Source organism: Tripterygium wilfordii, chromosome 13 (genome assembly GCF_013401445.1).
Source record: "Tripterygium wilfordii isolate XIE 37 chromosome 13, ASM1340144v1, whole genome shotgun sequence".
Taxonomy (NCBI): domain Eukaryota; kingdom Viridiplantae; phylum Streptophyta; class Magnoliopsida; order Celastrales; family Celastraceae; genus Tripterygium; species Tripterygium wilfordii.
In genome coordinates, this window is record NC_052244.1 from 15,351,495 (window position 1) to 15,376,360 (window position 24,866).

General features: G+C 38.0%; 5 protein-coding genes across 6 annotated transcripts; 3 read left to right on the plus strand and 2 right to left on the minus strand.

Annotated features, from left to right (window-relative positions):
- The first annotated feature begins 311 nt into the window (after positions 1-311).
- LOC120012364 (actin-depolymerizing factor-like) lies at positions 312-3,836 on the plus strand. The gene is made up of 3 exons (XM_038863759.1): positions 312-528; positions 1,449-1,714; positions 3,355-3,836. The coding sequence occupies exons 1-3, from the start codon at positions 514-516 to the stop codon at positions 3,503-3,505; spliced, it is 432 nt and encodes a 143-aa protein (XP_038719687.1). The 5' UTR covers positions 312-513; the 3' UTR covers positions 3,506-3,836.
- Positions 3,837-5,896: 2,060 nt separating this feature from the next.
- Positions 5,897-7,325, plus strand: LOC120012363 (phosphoenolpyruvate carboxylase kinase 1-like). The gene is made up of 2 exons (XM_038863758.1): positions 5,897-6,725; positions 6,958-7,325. The coding sequence occupies exons 1-2, from the start codon at positions 5,903-5,905 to the stop codon at positions 6,990-6,992; spliced, it is 858 nt and encodes a 285-aa protein (XP_038719686.1). The 5' UTR covers positions 5,897-5,902; the 3' UTR covers positions 6,993-7,325.
- A 6,837-nt stretch (positions 7,326-14,162) lies between these two features.
- Positions 14,163-15,310, plus strand: LOC120013164 (early nodulin-75-like). Of its 2 annotated transcripts, XM_038864887.1 has the most exons (2): positions 14,163-14,661; positions 14,800-15,310. In XM_038864887.1, exons 1-2 carry the CDS (start codon positions 14,166-14,168, stop codon positions 15,126-15,128), a joined length of 825 nt encoding a protein of 274 aa, XP_038720815.1. In that variant the 5' UTR covers positions 14,163-14,165; the 3' UTR covers positions 15,129-15,310. The 2 variants fall into 2 exon arrangements, with proteins under 2 accessions (XP_038720815.1, XP_038720814.1); XM_038864886.1 differs by having other exon boundaries at positions 14,163-15,310.
- A 2,869-nt stretch (positions 15,311-18,179) lies between these two features.
- On the minus strand, positions 18,180-19,487 carry LOC120013788 (ethylene-response factor C3-like). Its single transcript, XM_038865720.1, has one exon. It carries the CDS (start codon positions 19,378-19,380, stop codon positions 18,613-18,615), a length of 768 nt encoding a protein of 255 aa, XP_038721648.1. The 5' UTR covers positions 19,381-19,487; the 3' UTR covers positions 18,180-18,612.
- A 781-nt stretch (positions 19,488-20,268) lies between these two features.
- LOC120012649 (DNA-directed RNA polymerases II, IV and V subunit 9A-like) lies at positions 20,269-20,764 on the minus strand. The gene has a single exon (XM_038864086.1). The coding sequence runs from the start codon at positions 20,614-20,616 to the stop codon at positions 20,269-20,271; it is 348 nt and encodes a 115-aa protein (XP_038720014.1). The 5' UTR covers positions 20,617-20,764.
- Positions 20,765-24,866: the final 4,102 nt, after the last annotated feature.

Genomic DNA, 24,866 nt, shown 5'->3' on the forward strand with positions numbered 1-24,866 from the left:
ACTAGCTAGTAATTATTTTTTAATTGAGATTGTTCGGAAAGAGAGAATCAATCAATTGACTTTAGTTGGTCTTGATAGACATACAAGATTAAAACTATTTAAAGAGTAACTACAATCTTATGGCCTCGGTTCAGAAAAGAAACGTTGCATCACAAGGAAAAGCCCAATCTATAAGAGGCTGTAACATGGGCTTTTGAGGCCCAAACAACATAGCCCAACCCAAGTTGGATTATCACAGGCCACATGACCTAATTGGCTGTCACTGTCAGCGAAGAAAAGAATAGACAGACGCGACGCTCCTCCTCCTCCTTTTTCTTTCCCCGAAAAACACGAATCTCTCGCCTCTCGGTTTCTTTTCTTTTCAGTCTCGAGTCTAAAATAAAACGAAAAGCGAATTAAATTAAATCCACTTTTTGTTTCTTCTGGTTTCGTGGTTGCGTTTTCTCCTCTTTCCTCTCTCCATAACCATAAGAGCTCTCTCTCTCCTGTCTCTGTTGTTTGATTCCGTCAGCCATGTCTTTCCGAGGGGTAAGTCGACTCTGTTTCGTTAGATCTGAATTGGTGTTGTTTTTCCTGTCTTTTTACTTCATTTTACGCTTCGATGTTTAATCTGATCTGTTAAATTGGAGTCGTATGTTACTTCGGAGTTGCTCGTAGTGGAAACAAACATGTAGGAGTGACTATCTTAGTATTCCTATAGCATAATCGCCGCTCATCCCTTCTTCCGCTTAGTTTGATGGTAGTTGTGGACCTGTGGTGTTTGTCTTTCTTTGCATGTTAAATTTGCTTGAGTCAGTACTTTGTTTATCATGATTGTGCGAATCTTGGTGAAATTCGTTTTTTCTATGGATTATTGGGAATCTTTATGCTTCTCATGCATGTTTTCTTCGAGTGTATTAATGATGCGTACGGATTGTTATTGGATCCTGTGTTTCTACATTTTGAGTGTTTTATTTGGAAGTATATCAGGCTTTGGATTTCAATCAGACAATTGACTCTGAGATTAATAAGAAATTAGAGCTTCGGTCTCTACTATGAACAATTAATTCCTGACATGTTTGATGTTTAGATGCTGTTTTATTAGTATTCACAGTCTTATATAACAATCCTATGAGCAGTAGAAGTTTAGAGTGTTGCTGATACGAGATCCATATATCAAGAGCTTTTAGTGCTTTGTTTGTATGGCTATACCTACTGTAATTGTTCTCTTAGTAATGCTTGAATCTTATGTTGCCAAAACAAGGAAATTTATATATATAAATATATATATCTCGAGCCTTTTTCTTGTTCTATCAATCAACAACGAGGAAATTATGGGTTAATTATCTCTCACTACCAGATTATAGGCTTGAAATCTATGTTTTGAAAAATTATTGTTATTATCAGCAAGTTTTTTAATTACTGAATTAGTGTGGATCAAAGCTTATATTTGACTACTTATCATTTAGGCAAATGCTTCATCTGGCATGGGTGTTGCTGAGGACAGCAAAAGCACATACCTTGAACTGCAGAGGAAGAAAGTACACCGCTATGTAATCTTTAAAATTGATGAGAAGAAAAATGAAGTCGTGGTTGAGAAAACCGGCGGCCCAGCTGAGACCTATGATGATTTTACTGCTTCAATGCCTGAGAATGATTGCCGATATGCAGTTTATGACTTCGACTTTGTGACTTCTGAGAACTGCCAAAAGAGCAAGATCTTTTTCATTGCATGGTTAGTTTCTGGTTTGTTTGTGATTCACTCATAGTGTTTATGGGATCTCTTTATCTGCTCTATAATTCTTCTTGATCAAGGGCTATATACTGTGTATTTGTCTTCAACAAGCAATTTTCAAAATAGTTCAGTCTCTCATTGTTTCTTGTGTATATATGCATACCAATTCCACATCATGCCTTACTGGTTTCTCCTGCTACATTTATTGGCACATTATGCTCATTTACGTGCAAGCATATTTTGGGAGTTTATTGATGTAAACTTACCAAATCTTTTTGCCAATCTCACTTTTCATTTTTTTGAATTCAATTTGATAGTGTCTTTGTGCTTGTTTCTTTAGCCATTTTCCATGGTGACGTCATGAATATTTAGTTGCACCTGTTACTCCTTTTCTTTTGGGGAAGTAGTTCAAATGTGTTCTAAAGAAACATATTATAGAGAAGCTTTTTCTGTTACATGCTTCTAACACTTTTATTTATTTGATGAGAGGTGAACATGTGATGTCATTTAGAAATGATTATTTTGCAGGAAGACTTACATTATCTCTAGGTTAATCTCGCTTAGTCATAGATTTCATGTGAATGTTGGAGAAAGATGAATAACACAACTTGTCTGTGGGCCATATCTTTTTTTAAGTTGTGTGTGTTCTATGAAGTCAAGAAGTGTAGGAACTGATGGTTTTAGAAGATATACCTTTTTCCTTTTATGATTGATACTCTTTTTCTGTAAGTACCTGCTCCTCAAAGGGTATCCAGATCTGTCCTGCACTCCTTGCTTGGAACAATTGTGACGTCAAAGTAGTTTGATGGTGATATCATGTTTAGTTGTTTGCATGCTCAGTTTGTCTTGTGTTTTTATCCTAGTAGCAGTTGTAGTGGTAAGTGCCTTCATTTTGTTCAAAGTTTGACTTGGTGACTTTAACTGATATCAAATGTGCCTGATTGAGAGATGATTTCCCTTGTATTTCTGCGAACAAAGGGATAATTTGAGGCAGAGTCTATAGATGTCATTTTGCTTAAAGAGACAAGTTTGTATTTTCCGGGAGTTTGCAAGGGTATTTCCTGGAATTGAGTAAAAGGCCTTTATTATTAATCGGGAGGGCTGGTGGTGTTCTGCTTTGTGGTTGTGAATGTACCAAGTCTTTGTTGTTTGTTTCCTTGATGCTAGTGATCCTTACTGCAACTGATTAAGATTTATCCTTTCCTTATATCTGCATCTGATTATACCTTTTAACAGCACAAATGTGCGCGCCGCTACTGATGCTCACCGTTGTTTTTTGAATAAACTAATGCTGGGGAAGAAACTAGTTTCCTTGTTTGTGCAATTCTTGTTGCTTGAATGTAGCTTTTGTAGTTGATATAGTTTGACTTTTGCTATTCTTGTGGGTAGACATGAATTATTTTTTCGTAATTAAGATGTATTTAGGTCCGCTATGATTACCACTGTTAACTTATATGATGACAAAACCACAACGGCATTATTCATATGACAGAATGATGGTGCCATCTAGGGTGTACTTTCTTTTGATTACACTTTTCATAATGGATCTATAGTATCAATGGAGTGTGAAGCTCCACTGAATAAAGGCTTCGTAGATTATCACAGTTTCATCGAGGTACTAATGAATGTTTTCATTTCAGGTCTCCATCTGTGTCCCGGATTCGTTCCAAAATGCTGTATGCAACATCCAAGGGCAGGTTCAGAAGGGAACTTGAGGGAGTTCATTATGAAATTCAGGCAACTGATCCAACCGAGATGGAGCTTGAAGTTATCAGAGAACGTGCGAACTGAACATATACTTCATATCACACAGGTTCACACATTTAAGAATCCTACATTTATGTTACGTGTGCAATCATAAAGACGAAACATTGTTGATCCTGATTGTGCAATATATCCTGACAAAAAGTACATGTAGCTTAATATGTTAAAAGTAATCAGCACTTGCGAAGACTGATGAGGAGCTCATTTCTAATACGCTGGTGTGATGGAATTTGAGCTCCTTGCTGCCGTGATGCTTCGCAGGTGAAGTTTATGAGTACTAGTATAAATTGTTATGGTTGTTCCAACTTCCAAGGGGATTTCTTTATAAAAGGGTCTTGGTGCTTGGTGTGGTTGCGTATTTCTTCTCTTTATTTATTTATTATGCATGCAGAGTCTGGTTGCATGCTTAACCCTCTGAATCATTGTTTTTAATGAATATCATCTCAAAATTTGGGTGGAAAATTGTCGATTCAATCTTCATCTTTGTTTCTTCTTGCCTTTCCCGTGGCATAAGCATATTCCTTTGGATCTTTGAAAAAACAAGTACCCTACCTACCCAAATTGAAAACATGTGTTGTTGCTTCCTTTAAAAGTGACTACTGTTATGGGTTAGGAGGAAGAAAATACTGACAAGCAGGTCTTCGTATCATTTTAGAATTTCGAATATATATAGGTACACCAGTTGTTAATGGTTTAGTGAAATAATTTGACTATCACATATTCAGTTATTCACATTTGCACGGCATCAGGTGATGTTGAAATTCACGTAAAATCCGGCATAATTGGATGACTATTACACCTACCCTATAATATGATAATCTAAATAATTATGTACGTACGTACGTACGTGTAACGTGGTGTTTGTCATGACGTGCAATTGTTGGAGCATGCATGATACATGTCTTGCTGCTCGCAGTTGTAGGTGAGAAGTAGAAGGAAGGTGGGAGAGGTTTTGTTTAATTCAATCTACGTACTTGAGGTATTGTCGGACATTTTATTTATTCCAACAATAGTTGCACGACAAGAACGTCAACAACTCAATATTATATAAATTTTCTATGTAGTTATCATGCCAATGTCATGAAGTCAATTAATTATACTGTTTTTTGGTGAAGATTATCTTAATCAATCCAATGGGATCCCAAATCATCCCATAAGCATAATTCAATAGCATGGGACACTGCAAATGAGCCATTGGTTGAGTGGCAATGACTTTGCATGTCCCTGACTGAGGTCATGGGTTCTAGTCTCACCTCCTCCGAATATTTTTATAAGGAGGTGTGTGGGCTTAGTCTGCCCGTGCGTGGGCTTGATAGTCTGCCCCTGTGTGGGCTTGATTTGTGCCTCCTGCGTGGCTCCTGTTGACACCTGTACTTTCATAGGCCCCCTGTGTGGGCTTGATTTGTGCCTCCCTCCTGCGTGGCTCCTGTTGACTCCTGTTGACACCTGTACTTTCATAGGCTTGATCTGGTGGTGTGTCGTATGTTGTATTTGTACTAAAAAAAAAATAGCATGCGACACTCATTCATTGAGAGTGTGTGGTGATATGATAATGAAGGGTCGATTGAAAATCATGTCAAGTAAATGAATGACACACAATAATGTTGTAGAACATTTTTTAATTCAATTTGATTGATATTAATGAACAGCTAGCCTTTTGTTTCATTCTGACATAGGAGTATCTTTTTAATTTTATTTAATTTTGTGCATGCATATATACTCTGCACATGCAAAATAATGAATGATCTATTCTATTTGCAATAAAAAAAAACTCTTAACAATTAATATCTTAAGTATCCTAGCCGAGCCTAGGATAGTCCTCCACTTGCTTTTCGTTGTTGTCCGTATTCCGTAGCATGAAAAGCACCACATCTGCATATCTGCTCTTTGGTTCCTCCAAAAGGCAATTTATATAACGAAAAGCAGCTCCACATATCAAATCTTTTTCTTTTTCCCGGAAATCAAAGAAAACTATATATTCTTGAGACCCAAAAAATATTCCGATAGACCCTAATTTAATGTGAAATGTTGGATGTGAAATGGATTATATATATGTGTTTTTAATCAATGATCATTTTAATACAATTTAGATTTGGAAATTTTTGGGAGTCATTTTGAGATATCTAACATTGTGCATATATATGCAAACAAATTAAAAGCAACATATGATGTGGATTTAATCTCAACTTAAATCCTCAATCTTGATAAGTTAATCAATTGATAAAGAGACCAGTTACGTACGGAACTCCGAATAAAGTTAAGGAGGGGCACTCTCGTAAAGTTACCCAAACGGATATAGTGTTTTTTTAAACCCTTGGATTTAACACGTGGCGAACTCTAATGAGTTCATCACCTCCTCCGAATATTCCCACAAGACATTCCGTTGAGCCATCTTTCCTTATTAAAAGCAAATCGATCATTCCCATGTCCGCCGTAACAAAACCGAAACAATCAAAAAAACTCATGACCCAGCAACTACGCAAGGACTACCAAATCTGTGAGGAGATCGGCAGGGGACGCTACGGCACTGTTTTCCGGTGCGTTTCTCCTGCCTCCGGTGAGTCATTCGCTGTCAAAACCATCGACAAGCGACTAGTCTCCGGTGACTCCCTTGAGTCACAGTGTCTGTTAACGGAACCCAAGATTCTGCAACTCCTCACGCCTCACCCTCAAATCACGCAGCTGATCGACTGTTACGAGGACGATACGCACCTCCATATGGTCTTGGAGCTCTGTCCCAATAAAGACCTCCACCAGGTTATCGTCAATCATGGTTCTCTGCCGGAATGCGAGGCGAGAGAGATCTTTACTCGGCTGATGCAAGCAATCGCTCACTGCCACAGGTTCAACATCATCCACCGCGACATCAAGCCCGACAACGTCCTCTTCGACTCGCGAAACAGAGTAAAATTGGCCGATTTTGGCTCCGCGGAAGCGATTGTGGAAGGTGAATTGACGAGTGGAGTGGTGGGGACGCCGTATTACGTGGCGCCGGAGGTGTTGTCCGGGAGGGATTACGGGGAAAAAGTAGATGTGTGGAGCGCGGGTGTCGTTTTGTACATAATGTTGGCGGGGTTTCCGCCGTTTTACGGAGAAGATGCTGTGGGAATATTCGAGGCGGTTCTGAGGGCTAATTTGAGATTCCCGAGTAGGGTTTTCCAATCGTTTTCTCCTTCCGTAAAGGATTTGCTGAGGAGGATGTTGTCCAAGGACGTGTCCCGCAGATTCTCCGCAGAGCAAGTTTTAAGTAAGTCGGTCTTCAATTTCATTTTTTTACACAATTTTCTACTCTGTTTTCTCTCCTGGGTTGCTCTGTCCGGTAGATTACACGCGAACAACCCTCAGCCGTGCAGATTAAGGCATATATTTTAGTCTAATCTCTAAACCCCAGTAGCGGATAAAGGAGTGTATATGGGATTCTACTTTCTTTTCCTTATTATTGTTCAATTAATCAGATGTATTTTCCCCCTCTTTTACAGGGCATCCATGGATGACAAGTGGTGGAGGGACCTGAACAGTGAGTGACTAACTGCTCCTGGAAAAAGCTATGTTGATGAATATTTGGATTGCAGCAAGCGTGAATGTTAGGTAAGGTCTATGTAAAATCTAATAAATTGAGAGAGAACAAAGAAGCTACTTTTGTAAAGGGTCTGTACACCTTCTAGAGAGAGTATCCTGCTTAGTTTTTTTATTGCGAGGATGGTTTTATGTAGGAAGCCCCCAGTTTGCAGTTCATGGGGAAAGGTTTGCTAGAAACTGAATGAGCAACACTCGTATAATATTTTGTGAGTGTTCTACTTTGTATAATACGTTAATGTTATGCAATTGAGAATCTTCTTTTTTAATCTCTTATAATGGTTCTATATACGAGTTTAATGTTCAATATAATCTTATCCATAAAGCATATTAGTTGTTTGAAAATCATCAATGGCTGGCAATGGTGAATGTTAGAGAGATATACTTCTGAAAATGGTTTGGTTTGATAGATGACATGACAGAGAAATTCGGGTTTCTGTGAGTAGTACCATTGAACTCGCATGGTAGTGAACGCTTTGTTGTGGCTGCGGTGACGAGTTTGCCTAAGCGCAATAGTTATTAGTTATGGTTCAAACCAAACATTGGTGTATTCTCAGCCCTCTCTTTTTCCATAAAAAAAAATCCAACCTTTCAAAATGTAGGGGGAGGGAGAGAATCAAAAGGAAGAATTCTTTTCTTTTTCCTCTTCCTTTGCGAATAAAGTATCCAGAGTTATTAAACATCTTTTTCAGAATTTTGCTGAATCAAATTTGGATTTGATTTTGTTGAAAAAATTCAATTTGAATTTGAGAAGGACTTTTGTGTCTAGTTGAAGGGGGACCCTAGTTTGTTTGTTTGTTGAAAGTCCCTATCTTGGTTCAACTTGCTTATCTGTGCTAAAAGATGGACTGTGTGTGGTCCATTGCAGAACCAAGTTCTACTACTTGGAGTATAAAAAGTCAGAAGCAAAAGGCTTACGGAGAACAGATGAAAGGCAAATGTAGTTGTTTTTGGCTCTTCCACTTCCACACAGAAATATTGTATCTGCTGAGACTGCTTCAATATTTTGTTCAAAAATGTTTGTGAAATAGTCTCTCTATGGATTGTTCTTAAGCTCACTGAGCTGGTTTGGCAAACGGGGTTTGTATTGGGTAGCAAAACAGGTCAGGTCACTGAAGTCTCAACGTGCTGTCGTGCTCTTAATTCAGCGGACAGCTATCGTGGGCTGTTGTAATTTGGGCTGAATTTGTGTGTGGTCCTTTTGAGTAAAGTTATTTAATTGGGCTTGTAATGTAGATCGGTTTCATTGAATATTGGGCCCTTTAACCTACTTTACGAAGTTTGTTTTTGATTTGGCCCGGACCATTTAAACCACAATGACATTACATTTTTGGGCGGATGAATATGCAATCAAATTCAAACTAAGCAATAATAAAGTCCCATTTTCAAAGCAAATTCAAAATGAAGAATTTTAACGTTCAAGTTGCCACAACAAGCAAGGCGTGGAAAATATTCTCCCGTGCTATCTGCCTACCCCAAGTAAGACAACATCCCCAACTCATAACAATTATAATAGGAATTTCAGCAATCGATATCTCAGTTATCCCAATTATTGAGTTGTACGCATAAGATTTCATGTGAATCATATGGGACATGTTGAGCCCACGAATTCACTTAGATCTTATGCATCGAACTTCAGCATCTGCGATAACTGGGATCCCAAAGAATGTTTATGATTTTCGATTAGGCAATTGAGTCAACTGATTCAGCCCCCGCTGTAGCACATTTGAGGTAGTAAAAAAAATTTATTTATTTTTTAAAAATTATACATGTGTAGTATTCGGTCTAACGAATCCAACGATATATTTTTTGTTCGAAACAAAAATCAAATTCATCGCGATCGAAACATCGAATGTTTTGAGTTTATATTTAACGGTTTAGAATTGTTATGCATTTTTCATGTTAAATTTGATTTTTGTTTCTAACAAAAATATGTCATTAGAATCGTTACACCGAATACTACACATATATAATTTTTCAAAATAAAAATAAAAAAGTGTTCAATCCAAAAACGATATTATTATGACAGTAGCCCCCCAAAATCCGTAGGATTGTAGGAACCACAGACGAATAACGTGCAAGAAAAGAAGAAAAAAATTTCAAATTAAAAGTGATACGTGTCACAACAAGATTGGGCCAAGCCCATTATAAAAGCCCCCCAATTGCGCCACCCACCATATCCAAAACCTAAACAAAATGTCTTCCAGATACTTGCTTGTGTTGCTTGTTGGAGTGCTGGTTCTCACCACTCACTCTCTTGCCGTTGATCACCTTCAAGATGAAAGCCTGGCTGGTAAGAAGCCACCAGCGCACAACCCCAAGACACCACCAAAGAAAAAGCCTCCAGTCATGAAGGAAGCGTCCACCGATGCTACCAAACCACCAGCAACTACCGAGCCACCTCCTGAAAAGAAGCCACCGCGGTCCGGCTGAAGATGCCAACTAATCAATTATAAGAACTAGTGCCTCTGCATGTGGATTTTTACTGTACCTGCACGTATAAATAAGAGCGTGAGCGCCTATATATTGATGATCACCTTATCAGAACCTACTGTAATTGAGTTGCTGCATGTACTTGCACAGCATGGATGATGGATCGACTATGACAAGTGCTGTTGTCAAGGGCGGATTTAGGGGGGGACTACACTAGGCTGTAGTCCCCCCCAAATGTTTGGTAATTATATATATATACTTACATATATATACACATATATACATGCACATATATACACATATATATGGATGCATGCATGCATACATACATATACATATAGATATATACTAATATAAGTATACATAAATAAATAAAAATACAATTATATACAGGTTCATACCTAAATATACAATTAGTCACCTAAAAAAAACACACTCCGTACCTACTCTCCTTCGTTGGTGCAAGTGTGTAACCGTATTGCTTCGTAAGTTCGTCTCAAGACTCTCAACTAACAATAAGCCTAAATGTATAATCAACTAATTTTAGTAACTTGTACTATCAATTAAATAGATGTAATATAAATAGCCTAAAAAAAAATTCCGGGGGCGCTGCCCCCGGACCTCAACCAACTTTTAACAGTCCCCCCTAACGTGAATTCTTGGTTCCGCCCTTGGTTGTTGTCATATAATGTATTGGTGAGGAGGTTACTGGTGTGGTGAATTATGGTATGAAGTTCTTGTGTTGCTGTGCTATGACGTACCTTGAAAATTAATCTTTTCAACAATTTATGCAAAACAAAAAACAATTGAAAATGCTAAAGATCCCAGTGTTTTTATGTCTGCTAAGATGGGCGCACGTGATCTATGTGAAACCGTTGACCCCACATATCATGCATGATCAATATACAATCGTGTGCGTCAATCTCCTGAAAATAACTAGCCATAAGAGTGCCGTCCATTGTAGATCCACTGCGGATACAATGATTCGCAACGTTGAATTGCATTTTCTGGAAAGATCATATAAATCACAGGCTTTTGAATTTCTGAATGTTTCTGTGGACTATATTAATGCATGCATGTAGTCAATTTTAGTGTCTAGTGGACTCAAAATTGAAATTATTTTCGAAAAAGCTATTTGTCCCAACAATTGGGATTTGTATGGAGGATTAAAAGTGCAAGTAATTGGCCCCACATGCACTTTTAAACCCCTCCATACACCTCATCAATTGGGATCATTGGGATCCCAGTTATTCGGATTAATAGCAGGGTTGAATTATTTTTGGTGTTTGGTTAGGTCTCTAACGTTTTGCTAAAATGCTATGAAACACTAAACGGACGCATAAGCTAGCCTAAATGTTGAACCAAATGGATAGTTTTGTTTTTGGTAAACTTAATCTATCTTTTCATTTCTTATCGAGTTAAAGTAGTGGGCAAAAATCGTGGTGGGCTTTCTACAATCAACTATAGGTCCAACCCTATAGCCCATACAAGCCCATGGGCCATCAACAGGTATGACCGGCCCACTATACTTCACTTGTTAGCATATACCTTGATAAATTCCAAAGTATTTTAGCGCAACAATCTTAGAGAGCCTAGTAATAATCATCGCAGAAGCATCCCAGTAGTGTGTGGTATACATTAATTGGGTATAGTGACATCATAACAAGGGATCCATTGAAAATCACACCCAATCAATACATGTCACACATTGTTGGGATGTTTCTGTGATAATTATTATTGGGATCTTTATCATTTTTTATTTTAGCGTAGTGAAATTGTTTTGAATTTGAAAGCTTAAAGTTTGCGAGACATGAAAGAAGGGAGAGCACGTTTCATTGAATCATTTCAAAAGCTTAATTACATTGAAAAGTCGCAGAAGCTATATAAACTACTGACAGAACAAACGGTCACAAGGACCGACAGAGAAGAAAGAGGGTGGCTAGTCTCATCAAGCAACGGGCAAAAGGACAAACAAAACCATGCCGCATAAAGAAGGTGGAACAAAGTATGTTGTCGTTTGAGCCACGTGAGAAGCCAAACAAATAAAACATCAACACTGTCGTTTCAAAGGCATTGAAATATTAATCTCCTAACACGTAGAAAGTTGAAATTGAGTTGGAAGGATTCTCATTTCTCAATCAACTAATCACATTTGACTTGTTGTTTTCTTGTTTTACATAAAAAAGGAAAAAATTTGACATTTTGATCAGGCGTCGTAAGAACGTTTGAATGGTAGTTAGCTAGCTCTGTGAACAACATCTCTAGATTAGTATCAATCAGACAATCACTTTCTTAATTAAATGGGAATTGGAGAAATGTCGATGTTTCTGATTAACTTTGTCAATCTTTACACACATAGATTTCAAATGATCCTTAAATTAAGATCATATATATCATGAATTACCTGCACCTTTTAAAATATATAGTCCAAAGTTTCCACTTCGGTAGGACCCACATGGAGAATGACAAAAATAAATAAATTATAAGTAATTTGTTGACAAAAGTCTGAGGTAAAATAAAGATACAAAAGACATGTTATAAGCTCATGGGTTTTCTTAATTTAGTAAGACGCATTTTAAGTCAGTAAATCTTAGAAGATCCAAGAAATCTTGTGATGGATTGGACTTTGACTTAGAAAAACTGACAACATCTTACAATGCTTAGTGAACGGTTGGACTCGTTTCCTAACATTTAGAACATTGTGCGTTGTGCCGTGTTATAGTAAGAAGTAGAGATAAGAAGACATACAACTGCGTATGATTATAATCAGTAGTTACGGAGAATGTCCTTACAAGAACATAAGATAGAGCGCAAGTGAAGGACAATATTGAAGAGGAGACTCGGACAAAACAAGAACCTATATTTACCAAATGTATCCCATGCAGAACAGCAGAAGTCCATAGGTAGTCATTCTTGGTTTACTTAACCCAGTTAATAAGACAACTTTTATGGGCCCGTTTGGGGGACCGTTTTTCACTGTTGGAACGCAACAATTTGTGTTTTAACCCTCCGTTTCGACATCTCGCGTGTTTGGTTACTCGTTCATCCAAAAAACAACGCCCGAATTCTCATCCGCAGTTGAAGCACCTAGGAGCAACTTCGACGATTACCGGAGTTCTTCAAAACGGAGGTTCACTTAAAAAAACACAGAACGCTCAATTTCTACGTCAAAAAATAAACTGTTATTTACACATTTGCCATCGTCGAAAGATCTGCAGATAAAGAGCAGTTGCAATTTGTTCAAACCCACCAAGAAATTATCCAAGAATATCCCAAAACCCAATCAATCAACTCTAAGCTCACTCTAAAAAAGTCCTCTGGTTTTGATTGTTAAGTGGAGAGAGATATGAAACTTGAACGTCCCGTCGAGTGGTTGGGGAAATCGTCGATGGTTTTGGGGTGAATATGAGGAAGGGCCAAGGAGGTTGAAGGCGAAAGGAAATCGCCGATGGTTTAATTTCTTTGGTTTTGATTTTCTGGTTTTGTTTTAATTTTTTGGTTTTGATTTTTGTGTCTGGTTTATTTTCATTCATCTGGAACTGGAAGCATCGATTTTTGATATTATTAGGATATATTAATGAAAAATATATACTAGTGATATAAAGTAAACTAATATTTTATTTTTTAGAAAATAAATCATCATATAACAAACTTAATTGACTAAACTAACTTCACAAAATTATTTATAATTAAAATTAGATAAATTTCATAAACTACACATCAACTCACCTCACCTCACCTCAATTTTATTTATCCAAACGTTAAACTGCACATCAACTCATTTCACCTCACCACAGTTTTTTTTGACATGCCAAACACTTTTTGTTAACAGAACTCACCTCACAACACCATAATTTTTTATCTCACAGTACCTCACCTCATAGCACCAAAATACAAAGTATTCCCAAACGGACCCTATATATGTTTAGTTAGGTAAAGCCTATCCTGTGTGGGAACGGAGATAGAATATGGTGTGCGTTTCTTGTTATGGTCAGTAAAGTAAAAGCTTATTACACATCCCTTTTGCACATTCTAATTAATTAGTTTTACAAATAGAAATATGAAACCATGCATTCCACTACATGCTAAATTTTGACATAGTTCACCTCACATGCACATGCATATGTCAAAACGTAAAGAAACACATGTGAACAAAATTTTCGTCTTGGGTTTGTACGCAAATTTTATCTCCATATAATATGTGAAAAGATTATTTTCAGAATTTAAACTAGTGATCCTGATATTACACTCCTATTAACTCTACCACTGAATCACATGCCTCCGGCATCCCTCACAAGCACATTCGTGCAAATTTGAACCAATAACACGATATTGCGCCCCTACAACTCTGTTACTGGAAGACATGCACATGCATGGATGCATGATTCAGTGAATTTAGTACTCAATCCTGGATGATGTGCAGGCTTTAGTGAATTTAGTACTATATCCTTGACATAAAGTTGAAGAGACGTGAGACTAATATGCACGCCAATTGTCAAACTTTTCAACTAAATTCACCTAAAGTTGAGGAGACATGGGACTGAAATCCATGCCAATTGTCAAACTTTTCAACCAAGTTCACATGCCAAATTTTATTAGTGGACCCCAATTAATCATAATTTTTTGAGTACCCTACCAGCATAAGGTAATTAGACAAAACCATGCAGACTAATGCACAATGACATGTGAGATGACGTTTACTATATCCTCGTGTACTATAAAAGCCACTCAATTGTTCCTAGTTTTTCCACACCAAAACATGTCTGCAAAACAATACTTGCTAGGGTTGTTCTTCCTCCTCAGTGTTGTGGTGCTTCACACCACTCCCTCTTTTGCTGATCGCTTTGAGCGTATCAAGCCCCCCCACCCACCATCCAAACCCAAGCCACCCCATAGGCACCTCTTGACAGATGAACTTGATGAGCACAACCCATTGAAAGGCAAGGGCGACAAGCCACCATTCAAGCCCGAGCCACCGAAGGGAAAGGGGGATAAACCACCATTCAAGCCCCTGCCACCAAAAGGTAAGGGCGACAAGCCACCATTGGAGCACGAGCCACCTAAGGGCAAGGGGAGCCACCCACCATTCGAGCATGAGCTACCAAAAGGTAAGGGTGATAAGCCACCATTTAAGCCCGAGCCACCTAAAGGTAAGGGCGACAAGCCACCAAAAGGTAAGGGAGAGAAGCCACCACCAGAGCATCACCCAGGACACATTTTGGTAGAAGAATTGGAGGGCTCGCACAAGCCACCATTCAAGCATGAGCCACCTAAGGGTGACAAGCCACCGTTTAAGCCTGAGCCACCAAAAGGTAAGGGAGAGAAGCCACCACCAGAGCATCACCCAGGACACATTTTGGTAGAAGAATTGGAGGGCTCGCACAAGCCACCATTCAAGCATGAGCCACCTAAGGGTGACAAGCCACCGTTTAAGCCTGAGCCACCAAAAGGTAAGGGAGAGAAGCCACCACCAGAGCACAAGCCACCCCATGAGCACCACCCAGGACATATTTTGGTAGAAGAAGTTGAGGACACACACAAGCCTCCTCGGAAGCTAACTCCACCAACTTATCCAAAGAAGAAACCGGATCACCCCTACAAGCCACCCCATCACCCCAAAAAGCCCCCAGTTGCCAACTGATGGCTCCAAATCGACCGGCTACCCAGCTCGGTTAACTACTACTGTTTTTATGCATGTGAGAAATAAGAGCTTCTACTTGTAGTATGTCGCTTCTGGTTTCTAGAAGCATGGCTAGACTTGTACTGTGCTAGCTATTACTATTATGTTAATGTTAATATTATCTTAATTTGCGTCTTTTTAAATGTTTACAGCGTTGGTAAAATGATTAATTACTTCTTACAAAAAGCGCAAAGGGCAAAAGCCCAGCTAGTATCTTGCTACATGCATGTACTACTTGGGTAGGAATTAAGAATGAACAATGAATTTCAGATATAATTTGTAAGAAATCAACGATCATCCTACAGCCTACATGTACATTAGAATAATGTTCAACTTGAAGGACTACTTGTAGGATAAAGGAAGTTTGAAAACCTATGCTTCTGGTTAATCTGATCAAAAGTCTAGAACATCATTAATCTAGAAAAGAGGGAAATAAGAAAGCAAACCGAGTAACAAGGGATATGGGGCTTTAATTCTTATATACAATTCTCTCTTGAATTTATGTTAAATCATGCTTTAGAATATGTTATTGAGTATTTTTGGTGTTCAAAATGTTAGAATGTATTAGATTTTCAAAGAAAAAACAAAATTTTTAATCCTAAACCCTAAACTTTTTTTTGGTGACCGAAAAGACCCCAGTCCAAGGGTCACTTTATGACTCATGGGTCAATTTTAAAGCCGGGATGGCCACCCCGCCCACACTGCGGGCCACCAATTTAGTTATGAATCGAAACTCAGTGTGCGAGTAAGATTGGGTCAAAACCTAAAATATGGTTGCTAACCCCACCTAGGAAACAGGCTCATGCAATTTATCCACGAAACTCAAGAAATTACATCCCACCGAATTCGAACGCTCGACCTGAGGGATCTTTCATTTCTAAACCCGACGATATAACCACTGGATTAATGTCAAGTTGTTCCCTAAACCCTAAACACTAATTTCCTAACTCTTAAACTCTAATATTTCATTTTCAAAAAAACACATGGATTGGTCAACACTTCTTGCTCGGAAATATGGGCCTCCTAGTATTATAATGGCCCATGAGTATGGCACAAAGGCCACAAGCGGCCCAGCCTAAATTGTTAGATTCGGCTACAGACAGAAGAAATGGTGAAGTTTTGTGCCGCTCTTTCCCTTTCAGTACTTGTATATTTCTTCATAATTTGTACTATAACTAGCTACCATGCCCGTTGTCACAGTCTATTTGCAACTGTCAAATTGACCTTGTTTAACATGGTATTAAAGGCCTAGATTTCACCACGAGAAACTGCAGAAATATCATAAGAAACTCCAAAATATATATCTGATTTCAAAGAAAAATATATTGATACCTTCACGAGTTGAGGGACACGAGTTAAATTATGAATTATATATGGCACCTCTCATCATCATCGGAGTCTCTATCCCAAAAGTTGGGACTGACATGTTTAGGAAAACAAGCAGGAACGCCCAATATCATAAGAAACTCCAAAATATATATCTGATTTCAAAGAAAAATATATTGATACCTTCACGAGTTGAGGGACACGTGTTAAATTATGAATTATATATGGCTCCTCTCATCATCATCCGAGTCTCTATCCCAAAAGTTGGGGTTGGCCTGTTTAGGAGAACAAGTAGGAACGCACTAGACATTAAAAAAATTAAAGGATCCCTAGCAGTATTAGTGATAGAATATTCTGCACAAGTCTCAATCAAGACCAATAATGTGCCATTTTTTTTAGGGTAATGGGCAATCAGATTCCTGATCTTTGGTTGGATTGTAGAAGCATGCTTCTCTATTTTTCTGAAATTCAGGGGTAATTATGTAATCAAATCAAGCATTAGAAGATCTTGTTATATATATATATAATATCACTCTATGGACATCATTCATAATCTCCCATCGTAGTGTTTGGTAGCTAAATATATTAGGGGGGAAAAGAAAAGACAAGAGAGTATAAAAAATCATTGATATTTATTATTTATTGAAAAAAAATAATTATTTATAGAAGCAAGGAAGATAATGGACTACTAGTTTTTTTTACAACTTAATTCTCATCACAATCCGTCGACTGGTCACAGATTTTGACCACCATAGGACTTTAAAACCTAGGATTTTTATGGCCACAATAAAGAAGCACGTGATCTAATTGTAGAGTCACTTCCATTTTCTTGACTCCTTAGTGACGTAGCTAGTTGGACCCAAAATCGGTTTTTAAGTGGTTGAATTCCAAAATTATTAGTTAGTAAAACTGAATTTGGAACCCTAAATCTTTATAAAATCCTTGTTTGATAGTTGTTATGTAAGGACTAATGTCATGCTTTATCTTTCGTGGTTTTGGTCTAAGTTTCTGTTACGTTTAATACCATTTTGGCATGTTCTCAGAAGTTTCTTATCCACCAAATTAAGGGGGGAAAAAACATTAATAAATAAATTAAATAATATTCAAAACAAACGACTAGTCAACTGTTGCATATTTTCTTTTGCTCTTAGAATTTTCTTTCGCAGTAAGCTGTAGCTTATTGACATTTTGTTTAGATTAATCACAATCTAATTCAGTGTGTTGAGATATGTATATGAGACTGAATCCTGCACTGGTTATTCAGGAAAAACAATGCTTTAAAGTATAGATGCAATGATAGAATCCTAAAAGCACAATCTAACTCCGTATAGTATAACGATTATATTGATTTTCAACGTTAATTTAAAAGATGTGGAAAAAAAACTATAATATATTTGTCTTCAACATTATATCAAAACGTGGTTTTGCTTGTATTACATTTGCATGTCTTTGATCCTATTCACTATGGGAATTTTCTGCATGTAAATTGTTTACATTTTTATGAAAGAGTACCATACCTCAAAATTTTAACACCCTCATGGCGGGAATATCGCATAAACAAAGATTCGTTATTACACTGGTTTCTATAGATAACTCTCTACGATAATATGTACATGCATGTGTTTCCATATAAATATATATATATATATATATATGTATGTATATGTATACACGTGTACAGTTGTGATTGGCTAAACAACATTCTTGGCTTTAAGAAAACAAAAGTTATTTTAATGAAATGAGTATATAGGCCAATGAATTACAATAGAGCCCAACAAGATAAATCCTACAAATCCTTTATACTTTCGTCGGATTTGAAATAGATGTCATTGTAGTTTCCCTGCAGTGTTATTTGTAGACGTATGATATGTTTGCCAGCTTTAAAAAATTGTGCGCACCCTACACTAATAAACAGATCGAATATCTGCAAGGACCACTCCAGTGATTCTTACTTTTCGCGGCTTGTCCACCCTCATATCAACTAATATATGTTACAAGAAAAAAAATAGAGATACATCATCAATAAAAAGGGGAAAGTAAAAGATAGGGGTAAAAATGAAAAAGAAGAAAAGTAATAGCCCAAAGTAAAAAAAACAAATTGCTTTTTTTTTTCTTTTTTTCACAAAGGCCCAGCACTTCCAGATGAATTCAACAGCTCTTCCAAGTAATCAGCACCTAAATCTTCCAACACCACCACATTGTCTATCCTCACCTCTCTCTGTTTCTTACTCCTCCCCATAATTTTCCTCCCCATTGAGTGTTTCCTCTTCAAAGCCATAACTGGGGAGCACCCATCATCCTCTCCACTGTAGTTCATGTCCTTCAATGACTCCTTAACCTTCTCAACTGGAAAATTGAGTGTTGCAGATGAGCCCCTCATTGAAAAAGCTGCTTGATCATAAGCCAAAGCAGCTGCTTCTGCAGTATCAAATGTGCCTAACCATACTCTAACGCCATTTCTAGTGGAATCCCTTATCTCCGCCGCGAATTTCCCCCACGGCCTCCTCCGGACGCCTCTGTAGGTCTTCTCCTTCTTGGGTCTTTCTTCAAAGATTGGATCGAGCTCCTCTTCCTTCAAAATATGTGAAGAGAACGAAGAAGAAGAAGAAGTAGTTTTTGATGTTGTTTCTTGGCTTCCCTCTGCAATTAGCCCGAATAGAAGCATTTCTTCGGAGTCGTTTTCATTGAAAGGGAGTGAATTGAAATCGAAAGATTGGCCGTAGCGGAAGGAATCCGATGACCCAAAAGAGGATTCCGGCGAGAAATTTGTATTTTGCGGGGAGAGAAAGTTAAAGAGATCCATTTGAAGTGGAAATTGAGGGCTCTGGTTTTCAAAATTATGTTGTGATATGACTAATCTGTTTCCTCTGTTTTCAAAGCAGAGCATGCATTGGATGATTACTCATACTCTGCCTTCGTATCCTTATATACTCGAGAAAACAGGGGAGATATGAATGTCGAAAATAACAATAATTAATTAATGAATTACTTGGTTGAAAAGAAATAGTTACTGTTGTGAGTCAAAGCAAAATTGATCAAATAGTATGTCATTAACTTGATCAAAATTGATCAAATAGTTATTTAATTTAGCACCTTGTTGCTAAATTAGTCGCACAAGATCCAAGTGAATTTAGAAATTCCACGTGTCCCACATGATCATGATGTACATGAAATCATTCGCGTACAACTCAACATCCAAGTGACTTAAGGGGCTCCACATGTCCCACATGATCATGAAATCAGTCGTTTACAAGTCAAATGCATAAGATCCAAGTGAATTTGGGAGTTCCATATGTTCCACATGATCATATGATGATTTGGTATTGGGATAGCAACATTGCTTTCTACGCCCCACTATCACGGATCGAGTATATTGTTATTTTTTTATAACTTGAGAAATCGTCAGCTCAATGGTCACTTTGTGACCCCAGGCTAGATTCAAACTCCGGGCCGCACCCCCATTATGCGGGAGGCCTGATTGGGCCAAAGTCCCTTGAAGAAATACTGTAAATAAATATGCCATCAGTTAAAATCGAACTTTAGGCGCAATTGCACCTTACCCAACAGATCGTCAACTGAGTCACCTCTCGTTGATGAGTATCTTGTTATTATGCAATTAAATAGTTAACACGAACTTAATTAATTAATCCATCTAATCACCAAAAAACCACAACAATAAGCCTTCAATAAAACTAAATTCAAGCATGCAAAATCCCATTTACAGTTGGTTTCCTCTTCTTCTTCTTCTTCTTCTTCTTCTTTCTTCCATCTCTAATTAATTTTCTCTCCAGCGATATCCACAATTGGGGTTGCAGCAGACATAAAAGAGAGTAAAACCATCATCCCCTCTAGACTTGGCGTTCAAGAAGACAGCTTCTCCATGGTTACACTCTGGGCAACGAACCGATTTCGTGCGAGGGAGAGTTGGATCAGCTGCCGCTTCCAGCAATTCTTGGGTCAGCTCCCCGGTGGAGTGTTGCACTTGGTTTCTATAAACGCGAAAACTGTCGGCAACCTCCTGGTGGTCGCAGTTGCGGCAGGCGTACAAGAGGATCTTCTGTTTCCTGTCCTCTTTAGGGTACAATATGTTGTTGCAGTCGGGGCAAAACTTGTATGTTGTCATTTAAACCAGATAGACATGTGATGACAGATGTGGTCGACCAAGCAAGCAATGGTGGCGACTTTATATACCACTGCCAAATGAGAGAGATGATGCTCATCTAGAAAATCCTGGTGTTTTTTTGTTGTTTTCCTTTCTAGATTGGGCTGGTTCTACATCTTCTGCAATGTTCTACGCTACAACAGATGGGTTCTACTCGAGTCTTCATAAAGGAAAGAATATCTAGCGCAACTGGATATGTAAAGTGGGCCAGCCGGCCCATTATCGGCCTGAGGTCTGGGAGTCTGGGACGGGTTGGGAAAACTTTAGTTACACTCCACTCTTTACTATACACACCTCGACTCTCATTGACTTTTCTTTGACTTTGTGTTTTTTTAGTCACCGGCTCATAACACCCCATCCTCACTGTCTTCATAAAACATAGCCCTCACTTCTTCCTCCCAAACGACGAAAGCGAGAGAGTGATTTGCGGCCATCTAAGTTTGTTGCAGATCATGGAGGAGAGTAGAGGAAGAAGACGCACATCGCAACTGCTTGGAACAACACTCAATCACAATGATAAGTTGCTAGGTTTTTTTTGTATTTTTTTGGGTATGAAGGGTTTGTCGATCTGTGGGTTAGGGTTCTTCGATTTCATGTTGCAGGTTGGGGAAATAATTGGAGGTAAGGTTAACGACGACACTAACCCTTACTTTCACAACTGATTTGGTGTTTGATGCAGCAAGGGTATGGCGTTTGATGCAGCTGTTGATTTACATTTCGATTTATAAATATTTATATTTTTGTGGGTTACGTTTAACAAAGGGTGTACCTAGTAAAGAGTGTGGTGTGACTAAAGTTTTCCAACGGACTGATCTGCCCGCCAAACATAAAAACAGAGGCCCAGCCTGCTATATCCCCTACGGGCCTGCCTACTGAAAATTCAAGTTAAGGGCAAAATTTCACCTATAACAGTTATAAAAAAGCTGTTATCAATCATGTGGGCTGGAAATCCCGATCCAGCCTGCTAAGAGATGCTGGGCTGGGCCGTTGACCTCCGGGTAGCGGGCTCCCGTCCACTGTTCGTTTGACACCTCTAAGTGCAACACTTCATCGCGTAGGGGTCCGGTCCATTCTATCAAATTTTCAGTATAGCCCAATACAGTTATAGTCGGCCCAAATATCTCTTGCAAGAAATATATTTTGAATGAAGGCCCAAACACCTTAATTTTGCTGTGCGATCTCTTGTTAGAACACATAATTTAGCTTGAGAACCTCAAGCATTTCACCAATTCATTCAGTTCATAAAAAACAAAAACTATTTTTCACTCAAAAATGATAAAACCACAGGAACTTAACAGCTTCAGCATCCAGCCAAAACTAGAGACATATAAAACATGATAAGTCTGTCTGCTGATGTTTGATTAGTTGGTTGTATCGTTTTGGGTGTATTAATTCCGTCCTTAATTTGCTTCTTGATAGTTCTATCCAAGGGTTTGAGATCGACAGATCCAAGTATATATATCTAGCCGAACAGCTAGTAAGTAAAATAGTTTTCAAGCAGCGGATCTAAAGCTAGAGACATATAAAACATGATTGTACCTTTTAGGATGATGACAGTCAACTTATGGTCGTTGTAGGATTGCATGTGTTGATAACCTATTAAATTTACCAGCTCAATATTACGTGAGGAAATATTGCATGTACTCTGTAGTAGCCGGTTTTCGTCCGGCCAAAAATACAAAAATATAAAATATATATAAAAAAAAAACAACAAAAAAAACAAAAAACAAAAAAAAGAGAGTATAAAGTAGCCAAAAGTGGAGTAAAAAAAAAAGAGAGAAGAAAAAAAAACAACAAAAAGAATGAAGAGGAGATGGTGAAGTGGAAGACAAGAGAGAGTGGGAGGGGAAAAGAAGTGGCAAAATTTAAGGAAAAAAGAGAGACAAAAAAGAGTGGGAGGGAGAAGAAGTGGCAAAATAAGGAAGAAAAAGAATAAAGGGAGGGGGGAAGCCGAAGAGAAGAACATACAGAGAGAAAGAAAGGAGGCAGCCGCACAGAGAAAAAAAGAAAAGCAAAGAGAAGAGGGGGAGAGGGGGAGAAGAGAAGAAAAATGGAGAGGAACTCAACTTGAAGAAGGGGGGACCGTTGGGAGATGAAGACCGATGGAAGGAGCTAAGACGAAAATCGGGATTCATCTCCTGGGAAGGTAGTAATCCATCCCTCTGAATCTGATTTCATTTCTTTGTTATGTTCTGATTCTAGTTTGCACAGACTGTCTTTCATATCTGAGATAGTAAAAAAAAAACTTTCCCCTATGTCCGTCCTTTCTTTACTCTATGTTTCTGGTGATGCATGTGAGTTCATTTCTGCAAATTTCTAGAAGTATATTTGCTATGCCCGTGTATGCAGTTTTATGCCATTGTGCTTTAGTCGGGTTCATATCATGAGCATGTGTTTGTTATCTGGTGATGATGAGTGATTGAAACTCTGCTTTCTGTATGTCATATGCTGATTGGAATTTAATTTTAAATATGTCCGAGTGTGTCAAAGTTTGTAAGTTTGATTTGAATAAAATATGGTCTTTGTTATTCTTTGATCCGAATATGTATATGCGTGTATATAGATACTGTTTAGGATTGTATATAAGTATGATATATGTGTTTATATGTGCTATATGTGTATATGGGTGATATATATACGGTTTGGGTTTATGTGTGCGCATATGCACGAAGTGATTGCGCACGGTGTCTATATGTGCATATCATAGTATTGTATATGTGTTTATATATAGGGGTGTATGTATGTGTATATGTTTATAATTGTGAATTCATCTTTTGACCATTCTCTTGTTTGATTTTGGACATTGACCGGGCTGGACACCATGAGGGACGGAGGTCACACTTGGAAGACGGATCAGATTTGAACAACGGGCCCCATGGGCAATATTCAAATTGTTGCATAATATTTGTATTCGTCATTTTATACTTTTCTTTTGTATATAATTGTAAAGTGTAAGCCTTGTAATAGTGTAGTGGATGTAAAATAAAAAATGCATACATGATATTCTAGGATGCTAGAAGCATATAGACATTAGGAAATGATTTTGTGAATGATTCCATTAGAATGCATGCTTAGGACTTTGATTGCTCACATTATGCCATGTCTTAGACGTATGCTAGGATTGTTTGAATGCCATGAAAATAAATGCAATACGTTAGTCACTAGAATTAATCCAAGCCGTCTCACTTTACTAAACACATCAAAGATTAAATTATGGAACCTTTATGTTTCGTTTAAATACCAAGGATCCTTCAAGATATTGGGGTTCCATTGGCATTTACACAAAACATGTGGATTTCGTGGATCCGGAAAGCAAATATGTTTTTAGGGATTAGGAGAATTTATTTACGGACTCAACGGTGGGTTTAAAGATATTTGGCCCATTCAATGAGCCATAAATCGATTCTTTCTTTTCTCATGAAGAACATAATTGTGAGTAAGGTTTAAATTAAATATTTCTTGATTGTGGGCCCTTTTGGTACATCAACCAAGTCCCCAAAAAATCCTTTTTCCCCAAATATCCAAACCCACTCCAAGTGGTACCTTATCCAATCTTTGGTCAAGCCGGGAAAGGCCCCAATGATCCCGTACAACCCCTTTTTCAAATATCCAAACCCACTCCAAGTGGTGTTTTCTCCAATCCTTGGCCAAGCCGGGAATGGCCCCAATGATCCCGTGCACCTTATTGTCCAAACCACTCCAAGTGGGTTTTTTTTCATTACCTTCCAATAAGACCCATCAAAATGGGATTTTCATAAACAAATCAGAGCCAAATAGGAAAACATTCAAAGGTAACCGTTTTCGGGAGTTGTGGGGTGCCTAACACCTTCCCCATGCTCAATAGACCCCCTTGCCCATTTTTCTCGTAGACCAGAACGGATGTCCAATTGCATCCTAAAAATCAATTGGTGGCGACTTCATTGTTTTTTAAGCCGGTTGTTTCATACTCGAAAAAGTATGATGAATAAAAAAAGAAATATTACTTCAGACTCTAAGATATTTTAAAACGAAGCGTATATTAATAAGACTGCGAATATAAATAGATTCCATTTGCAATACAAATTTTAATTCCAAATTAGAAGAAAATGCAATATCAACTAGAGTAACAGAATATCAAGCTTTTATTACACGGTAGAAACATGAAACCACACAGAGTATACAAACTTTTATTCCAAGCTACAGGATAAGGCAATATCATCTCAAGTGATAGC

Bases quoted from the DNA above. Each gene is read 5' to 3' on its own strand.
- LOC120013164 (XM_038864886.1), top strand. From the start codon at position 14,166: ATGACATGTGAGATGACGTTTACTATATCCTCGTGTACTATAAAAGCC.
- LOC120012649 (XM_038864086.1), bottom strand. From the start codon at position 20,616: ATGACAACATACAAGTTTTGCCCCGACTGCAACAACATATTGTACCCT.
- LOC120012363 (XM_038863758.1), top strand. From the start codon at position 5,903: ATGTCCGCCGTAACAAAACCGAAACAATCAAAAAAACTCATGACCCAG. The intron at 6,726-6,957 runs GTAAGTCGGTCT...CCTCTTTTACAG, and splicing joins CTCCGCAGAGCAAGTTTTAA to GGCATCCATGGATGACAAGT.
- LOC120012364 (XM_038863759.1), top strand. The intron at 1,715-3,354 runs GTTAGTTTCTGG...TTTTCATTTCAG, and splicing joins AAGATCTTTTTCATTGCATG to GTCTCCATCTGTGTCCCGGA.
- LOC120013788 (XM_038865720.1), bottom strand. From the start codon at position 19,380: ATGCTCTGCTTTGAAAACAGAGGAAACAGATTAGTCATATCACAACAT.